The sequence below is a fragment of the Vigna unguiculata genome, chromosome 7 (genome assembly GCF_004118075.2).
Source record: "Vigna unguiculata cultivar IT97K-499-35 chromosome 7, ASM411807v1, whole genome shotgun sequence".
NCBI classification, from domain to species: Eukaryota; Viridiplantae; Streptophyta; class Magnoliopsida; order Fabales; family Fabaceae; genus Vigna; species Vigna unguiculata.
Window position 1 is genome coordinate 22,712,187 of NC_040285.1, and position 9,440 is coordinate 22,721,626.

At 42.0% G+C, this 9,440-nt stretch overlaps 1 protein-coding gene across 1 annotated transcript; it reads right to left on the reverse strand.

Annotated features, from left to right (window-relative positions):
* Positions 1-329: 329 nt before the first annotated feature.
* LOC114190413 lies at positions 330-1,234 on the reverse strand. Its single transcript, XM_028079285.1, has one exon. It carries the CDS (start codon positions 1,052-1,054, stop codon positions 593-595), a length of 462 nt encoding a protein of 153 aa, XP_027935086.1. The 5' UTR covers positions 1,055-1,234; the 3' UTR covers positions 330-592.
* Positions 1,235-9,440: the final 8,206 nt, after the last annotated feature.

The window sequence follows — 9,440 nt, forward strand, 5'->3', positions numbered from 1 at the left end:
CAGTGAAAGAAAGTAGTTTACATTTTATACTTTTATATGATTAAATAATGATATATATTGATATATAAATCTTATATAAATTTTATCATTACCATTCTTTTTAGCGAAAATTAATTATATTTCAAGCAGGCATGCTCGTGACACATGATTTTAACCAACAAAATTCTTTCGCAAAGAAAGATAATATAAAACTATTTTGTAAAAAGTTGTTGCATTTTGATTCCTGATTTTATAGGTTGACTTGTAACGTGACATTCAATCAATTTTCACTCATACTTTTTATAAAAGTTAATTTTATTTAATAGCTAAAATAGGAAAAAGAAGTGATATATTATGAACAAGAAGAACGGAAATTATCTTCCAAATGAGAGTGCCTTTTTTCCCATTCATAATACAAATTTGCATTTGTTTATATTTGAGTGAAAAGAAGAAGAATGAATCTATCTAATCGATAGAATCACAATAAAAGTAAACCTAAACACTAGAGTATCTAAAAATCTGATAGAATGACAGAAAAGAAGAAATTAATGGCTTGGCCAGAGTAGTATCGAACAGTTTACGAGAAAAGGGTGCTTCTACCGTTTTCCGTCGGTCAGCGCCGGCAAGCGATTTCTGCTGCAGCGTCACGAGGTACTAACGCTCCATGCGCCATGAGGATGGACTTGTAGATCTGGATGATGGCTTTGTCGTCGTACTCTTTGGGTTGGGCCCGACCGAAGCCCGCGAAGGAGGTGTCCACGGCTGACAGGGGCCCACCGTAGCCCGAAGCTGAGGCCCCGGCGGTCATGACGCGTGAGTTGGCCAAGCCCAGCATCATCCGCACGTACGCGTCCCTCACCCAAAGGAGAACCTTCTTGGGAGAGGGGATTTTTTTGATTCGGATCTTGGGTGCGAGTCTGATCCTCCACCGCCAGAACCGGCCCTTCCCGGTTCGGGTGCTTCCCAGCTCAACCCGGTTCCTTCTTCTCCTACCCGACCCGTTTAGTCTCCGGTAGCCTTTCCTCTTCCAGTACTCTTTGACGCCCTTGCACACGGTGGCCGTGATACCCTCCATCTTCCTCTCTCTCTCTCTCTTCGTTTTTTTTTTTCTCTCTCTCTTACACAGAATGCAAATAAAACGGGGTTGGGGTGGGTGAGAAATGGAAGAGTGAAGAAAGGGGATAATTAAGTTAGGTGCATGCAGACGAAATAACACATGGCATTGGCATGGATGACACCCCCTCTGCAGTACTCATCTTCGGCTTCCTTAATTTAATAAATAAATAAGGTCCTGTTAACCGGTCCAGAACCGGATAAAAATAATTAATAAATAGTAAAGTAATAACTGATATAATTAGTGAATTTTGGCATTGTTAATGCGCAATAAACAAATTAATTAATGATAAAAAAAAGTTCATAATTACGACATTAAATAAATTTTGGACTTTTTAATATAGTTTTAATTTATTTAAAAAATAATGTTTTTATAAATACTATTTTAAACTATCAGAGAAAATAATAATCCAAAATAAAAAATACTTTTTTTAAATTTAGAAAAATATGTAAAAGACAAAAAATAGTATTTTTGATTTTAAAAAATCTATATATGAATTTATATTATTTAAATTAAAAAATTTAATTATTTTAAATTTTAATTTAAGTATAATAGAATAAAAAACATTAATTATATTCAAATAATAACAAAATAGTAAGTTAATTAGGATTAAATATGTTTTTGTTCCTTAATTTTCATTAAATTTTAAAAGTAATATTTGTATTTGAATTGTTTATACCGTAAGGCCCCACTTTTTCCTGTCCCAAAGGTTAGTGGGCTGCCCCTAAGTGGGCCTAAGGGTTGGCCCAATGTATATAAACCCTGCTATGTTGCCCTAATCCCACCTCACATTCACTCTTTCAGAAACCAGCCGCCATCCCTCACTACCTCTCACGAAAAGCTCTGCTAGGGTTTACCCTAAGGTCCCCCTCCTTCAAGCTCAAACTCAGTCCTACTCACGTAAGTCGTCCCTTGACTCATGCTTCTGTTTTCATGGTCTATGTTTGCTGTTATTGTTAGGGTTTAGTAATAACCCGCCTCCTTTCTTCTGTTTCACCGTCCGTTCCAGCTGCTGACCACCCTAAGGACAGTTTGGTCTCCTGTGTGCGTGTCGGAGCGTTCCGCTAACTTGATTTCCAGGTACGGGAAGTTAAGGTTCTACTTTCGAGTCTTTTTAGAAATGTTTCTGCGTTGGTTGTTGATTGCATAGTTGGATCTGTCGTTTTGATGCGTGAAAATACTTTGCATGTGTTGTTTGGTCGGAAAACATGGTTGTTGTAGTGAAGAACAGTGGCGAGACCTGTTAATCTCGCCCAAGCGAGTCAATCTCGCCTAAGCGAGATGAAACAGGGAGCTCGCCTAGGGTTATTGCACGAAAGGTCGCTTGGGCGACCTGCTCGAAGTTTTGAGCGAGGGAACACCTCGCCCAGGCGAGAGGGATCTCGCCTAAGCGAGATCCCGTGATGTTCCCTGAGTGCTCCATCGAACCCTCGCCTAGGCGAAGGGAAGGCTCGCCTGAGCGAGCACGTCTCGCCTGAGCGAGATTCCCCAGCCTGAGCGAGGGATTGGGTGAGGCAGTGCGCTGTTTGGGTGTTCGTTCATCCTTGGATGATTGTTTTTGGTTTGGGCGTGAATTGTATGATGAGAAACATGTATATAATGGAGTGTGGTGCATGCTTGGCATGAATTACGAATTTTGTATGACGGGTTTGGTATGAAACCTCACATGTGAAATAAATGAGTGGTTTGGAACTAAAGGAACTTGGTATTAATGTGAGACGAGGCCCTAGACTCATTGGGGTGGTGATGATCAGAGGTATGGATTTGAGATGTGATTGATATGAGGATTAAACTTCAAGGGTTGATATGGAATTGTAAAATATAATTTAATATTCTCTTATTGCTGATTTATGAATGTTGGTCCGTGTCAGCGTGTAATTCCTTGGGGTCTCTAGGTGAGACCTCCAGGGTCGCGCTTCAGTGGTCGGGACGTAATTCCATGGCCTTGCTAGTGGGTGTTCATGGTGGTGCCCCATCTGTATAACTAGGTAAGGATTCAAGGTAAGGTTGCATCCTGACGCTCCGAGGAGCCAGTTAGTCTCACTTAGAGCGGACTGACTCTTGTGGTGGGAGTAGCAGGAGGCCTGAAACTCATTAAGGGCTAACCTTGTGGTGGGAGAGATTTTGATTCATCGTAACATTGGTAACACATAGCTCAGGATCGAGCAGCTCAGGGTCGAGCAGGGGTATCCACCACAAGTGCAAGCATCCGCTGAATCCGACCAAGTTATACGTATCCGGATGAGTCGAGTCGAGTCGTAGTGTATTGAATGAAGAGTCATAACATGTTTGGTTGATATGTGGATGAGATGATGAAAATATATTTGATTGCATGTTGAATATGTTGTTGGCTCTAGCTTACCCGTTTTGTTGCATGGTTGTGATGTATGTGGCTGTTCTTTCTTGCGATGATCATCAACTTGGTTGATGGGAGTAGATGGGCGAGGCTCTCGTGGTCAACCAGGGAATGTCGACTCCGCTACTTAGCCATCTGGGCTAGATCTCGAACGTCTTTCTTTCATGTTTCTTTAGGGCTATGGCCCCTGTATTCGTGGTTATTAGATTGTAAACTTTTAGTTAAACAGCTATCCTGCTTTTGTTGGCATCGTGGTGTGCGTAGCTAGTTTTGTAGGGGTGAGGTTGAGAACCCCAGGACTACGCTGCTATACTTTATCGCGTGACGTTTCCTTTAATTTCGTTTAATAATTAAATGGGACGTTACATTTATGGTATCAGAGCAGTTCGTCCTTAGGATGACCTGAGGTTGTAGGTTTGTCGTTCCTTGCGGGCGTAAGTAGTCATGTCAAGTCGAGTTTGTCAGTGAAACCAAAAGTTTAGGAACAGAAAACGCCTTGATAGAGTAATGAGGGTGCACACTCATGACTAGATTAAAGGTTGTTTTCCTTTCTTAATTCTGATGGTTCGGGAAATAGGGGCGACAGACAAAAAGGGGTTCGTTGTCTGTAAGTGATAGATTGTTGCTTGGTATGATCTAGTTTGTCTTGCTGCGCCTCTGTGCTTTGTGTCTAGTGTTTACGGAGATAAGGGAATTGAGATTTAATGTCTTGGACTAATAAACTGGAGAATATGCTAGAGTTCCCAAAATAAAGATACTACAAGTTTTCTAAAGGGAGTTGAATCAAAAGGGTAATAACACTAAGGGGTATCAGCGCATGCAAGTGCCACATCGTTTGAGGAAATCAAGATGATTCTACACCCCGACAATGGTGAGGTTCCGAGTTATGAAAATGCATACGGTGTTAGATGGAGTGTCATTGAATATAGTCATATGGTCACATCGAGTGCTTTTTGGAGTGGTGTAAGAGGAACAATTGGCAAATCTAAGGTTGCTAAAAGTGGAAGAATTGCTTAGCGACAAGAAAGGTAAGAGAGCAGGAGACTGGGAAGTGCAAAAAGATGGCAAACCTCTAGTGAGAGGCTGAGATGGATAAGGGTTACTGGTCAGTCAGGAAAGATGACGTTCCTAAGTAAGGGAAGGAACAATTAATGGATAAGGAAGAAATGGCATAAGGGATTCATACCAGGATTAATAGTCAGCAAGTGATGATGGGTATTTTCAAATTTGTGAGTGGAATGCTTCAAGGGGAAAACAGTTCCCATGAGTAGGACATCTGACCCTGGGTATAAAGTGAAAGGTTTCACGTACTAGAAGAATGGGCAAGCCTTTAAAGGATTATTCTCGTATGGAAGGACAACCCAACTGATGTCATAACACAATGAAGGGGGAAATAAAGAGGGAAGTTCTGAGTGGTTGGCATGGTGTCTACGATGGTTGATGCTAAAGTGGTTAGCACGAATAAATCTCATACAGAGATGCGCCTTACGAAGAGATGCTTGGACTAAGGGCCGATTTTCTTGGGATCGTGTACTCCTTGATGTCGTCGGTATGGTAAAGGAGTGATGGTTGTCTTTAAGAAAGGACTGAAGTCGAGACGATGGTTTTGCCAAAATTGCGACCAAGTGAAGACCTGCTCGAGGGTATGGTGCCTACGGGGTGATCAAAGTATTTAAATTTAAATCCGATCTGAATCATGCTAGGTTGGGACGTAGTCTCAGGGGTGAATCAGTTGTTTTCTCAATCTCATCCTGATGAGCTGGACAACCCATGAGGTGGTGTTCTTGGATTAAAAAGAGATGATTCAATGGTGGCGTGTGAGGTATGGACCAAGCTAAATAGTGGGGACAAAGCTTCACGTGAATCAAAGACCTTTGACGAGGGAAAGTGGATGGTAGAGGAAGAGGATCTTAGTGGTAAAGGAGTTATAGACGTGCTGTGGGACAAGTACCAGAGTTTTGACCTTGGTGTGATAAAGTTTCCCTTTGCATTGGTGCCTGAAGAGGAAACTTGAGACAATAGTCCCTAATGGAATGGTTTCTACAACGAGTCTGAAATAAATACGGAGGTGGAGGAGATGTCGGAGAAGTAGTGGCTTATACTAAGTATGACCACAAGGATGACAACGAATTTGGTGAACATCAGAGGAAAGGTAGTGGTGGAATAGATTGTTCAAGGGAAAACGTTAAATAAGGGAGGATTGGCTTTTCGGACCTATGGTTGTATAGAGTGGAAAACATGATGAAAGTAAGACAATCTCAAACATGTTAGTTGTGTCGTCGAGGTTTAACGGCAAGTATCCAAGTGTGAACAGAGTCTTTAAAATGTGCAAGAAAGGGTATTGACAAAGGATGAAGTGCCTAACAAGACGCATAGTTAGGAAGGGTGGATGCAATGTTGCGAAAATGAGACGCTAAGACTATAAAAAGGTGAGTCCAAAGGATTTTACAAGTTGCATAGAATTTTTGAAAGAAGGTTTCTCGGTGATGATTGATTCCTTGTCACGACAGACATGAAAGGGGCATCATTTTGAGTAAATAAATGAGTGGCTTTTTGTGGTGATCAGAGTAGCGCAGCGGGATGATGGCAAGTGATACTTATGAGGGGTAAAAGGTGTGTGGAAAGAACTATCTTACTTGTGAACAACAAATGTGTCGTTCTTATGAGTATCAGTTAAGGATGTTCAGTTACCAGTTAAAGTTGGAATTATGAAGTTGCTAAATGAAAGTTGTGCAAGAGAAGTAGGGGATGGTTTGAGTTATGATTTCAAGTTAGGGTGCCAACTTGGAAGTGAGGAAGTGAGAGTAGATGTTTAGCCAGAGAAGGGAATTCAAGATCCTTGATTTGACGAAGTAAGAGTGAGAGTTGGTTAAGAACCATAAGTGTTTGGGTTGGGAAGAGAATGTGTGAGGGGATTTCATTAGTCTCGTCATCTTATTAGCACTAGTGAACCTCTCAACAAGGTTGAGAAAAGCCAAATCGGAATATCTTAGTTTGAGGTGTATCGTGGAGTTGCGTGGTACGAACCAGACTAGAAATTTGAAGTCAATGGAAGTTATGGTTCTGAGGTTTTATGGAATGTTGCCTATAAGTTAGGGGGGATTAAAGATGAAGATAGGATGCCGATGCGAAATGGTGAAAAAGGCAGTTGAAGGTTTAAATGAGAAGAAGATGTAGGAGTCTCGATGCACATAAAAGTGGTCAAAAGTGTTGATGGTGTGGCGGTAGGCTAGCACTCAAGAGTGATCAAGGCAGTGGAGTGATGCATAAAGGAGTGAACAAGGTGACGTGAAGTGATAATGAACGTGCTTTGGTTGGAGACTTAAGGTCATCTGAGACGTTGATAAAAAACCTACAAGAGGTAGCGGAGAGCATATGGTAAGTGAGTCAGTGTGTCAGATACAAGTTAGTAGGGCATGTATGAAGGAGCATTCCGACTTTGGAGACTGGAGGATTTGTAGTGCTTCGAGAGTAGTGGCTAAACTAATCTACATAGTTGGACACATATCGCTTAGCACAGAGGCAAAGTTTCCAATGACTATAGGTGTGAGAGTCGTTGTATATGTCGTGTTTGAGTAGTGGTTCCCAGAGGAGATAAGGAGAACATAGCTCCTTCCTATCTCATCGATGAATTTTCGAGGACGAAAATTTTCTTGTTGGGGAGAATGTAAGGCCCCATTTTTTCCTGCCCCAGAGGTTAGTGGGCTGCCCCTAAGTGGGCCTAAGGGTTGGCCCAATGTATATAAACCCTGCTATGTTGCCCTAATCCCACCTCACATTCACTCTTTCAGAAACCAGCCGCCATCCCTCACTACCTCTCACGAAAAGCTCTGCTAGGGTTTACCCTAAGGTCCCCCTCCTTCAAGCTCAAACTCAGTCCTACTCACGTAAGTCGTCCCTTGACTCATGCTTCTGTTTTCATGGTCTATGTTTGCTGTTATTGTTAGGGTTTAGTAATAACCCGCCTCCTTTCTTCTGTTTCACCGTCCGTTCCAGCTGCTGACCACCCTAAGGACAGTTTGGTCTCCTGTGTGCGTGTCGGAGCGTTCCGCTAACTTGATTTCCAGGTACGGGAAGTTAGGGTTCTAGTTTCGAGTCTTTTTAGAAATGTTTCTGCGTTGGTTGTTGATTGCATAGTTGGATCTGTCGTTTTGATGCGTGAAAATACTTTGCATGTGTTGTTTGGTCGGAAAACATGGTTGTTGCAGTGAAGAACAGTGGCGAGACCTGTTAATCTCGCCCAAGCGAGTCAATCTCGCCTAAGCGAGATGAAACAGGGAGCTCGCCTAGGGTTATTGCACGAAAGGTCGCTTGGGCGACCTGCTCGAAGTTTTGAGCGGGGGAACACCTCGCCCAGGCGAGAGGGGTCTCGCCTAAGCGAGATCCCGTGATGTTCCCTGAGTGCTCCATCGAACCCTCGCCTAGGCGAAGGGAAGGCTCGCCTGAGCGAGCACGTCTCGCCTGAGCGAGCACGTCTCGCCTGAGCGAGATTCCCCAGCCTGAGCGAGGGATTGGGTGAGGCAGTGCGCTGTTTGGGTGTTCGTTCATCCTTGGATGATTGTTTTTGGTTTGGGCGTGAATTGTATGATGAGAAACATGTATATAATGGAGTGTGGTGCATGCTTGGCATGAATTACGAATTTTGTATGACGGGTTTGGTATGAAACCTCACATGTGAAATAAATGAGTGGTTTGGAACTAAAGGAACTTGGTATTAATGTGAGACGAGGCCCTAGACTCATTGGGGTGGTGATGATCAGAGGTATGGATTTGAGATGTGATTGATATGAGGATTAAACTTCAAGGGTTGATATGGAATTGTAAAATATAATTTAATATTCTCTTATTGCTGATTTATGAATGTTGGTCCGTGTCAGCGTGTAATTCCTTGGGGTCTCTAGGTGAGACCTCCAGGGTCGCGCTTCAGTGGTCGGGACGTAATTCCATGGCCCTGCTAGTGGGTGTTCATGGTGGTGCCCCATCTGTATAACTAGGTAAGGATTCAAGGTAAGGTTGCATCCTGACGCTCCGAGGAGCCAGTTAGTCTCACTTAGAGCGGACTGACTCTTGTGGTGGGAGTAGCAGGAGGCCTGAAACTCATTAAGGGCTAACCTTGTGGTGGGAGAGATTTTGATTCATCGTAACATTGGTAACACATAGCTCAAGATCGAGCAGCTCAAGGTCGAGCAGGGGTATCCACCACAAGTGCAAGCATCCGCTGAATCCAACCAAGTTATACGTATCCGGATGAGTCGAGTCGAGTCGTAGTGTATTGAATGAAGAGTCATAACATGTTTGGTTGATATGTGGATGAGATGATGAAAATATATTTGATTGCATGTTGAATATGTTGTTGGCTCTAGCTTACCCGTTTTGTTGCATGGTTGTGATGTATGTGGCTATTCTTTCTTACGATGATCATCAACTTGGTTGACGGGAGCAGATGGGCGAGGCTCTCGTGGTCAACCAGGAAATGTCGGCTCCGCTACTTAGCCATCTGGGCTAGATCTCGAACGTCTTTCTTTCATGTTTCTTTAGGGCTATGGCCCCTGTATTCGTGGTTATTAGATTGTAAACTTTTAGTTAAACAGCTATCCTGCTTTTGTTGGCATCGTGGTATGCCTAGCTAGTTTTGTAGGGGTGAGGTTGAGAACCCCAGGACTACGCTGCTATACTTTATCGCGTGACGTTTCTTTTAATTTTGTTTAATAATTAAATGGGACGTTACATATACTGTTTGACACATTTTTGGTTTAATGTTAAATTAAATACTATTATAAAACAGATTTGAAATATAAAATAAATTTAATAAAAATTAATTAAAAAAATTAAATCTAATATTTTAAAAATAAAGGACTATATTAATTCTAAAATAAACTAATTTTAAATTTACTAGAAGTTAAGAGACTAAAAACATATTTAATTCAAGTTAATTATATCAAATTTTTTATCTAAATATAACGAGATTAAAGATATTAATTTTACGATAAA

What these genes read in the sequence shown, in the direction of transcription:
- LOC114190413 (XM_028079285.1), bottom strand. Translation starts at nt 1,054, where the DNA reads ATGGAGGGTATCACGGCCACCGTGTGCAAGGGCGTCAAAGAGTACTGG.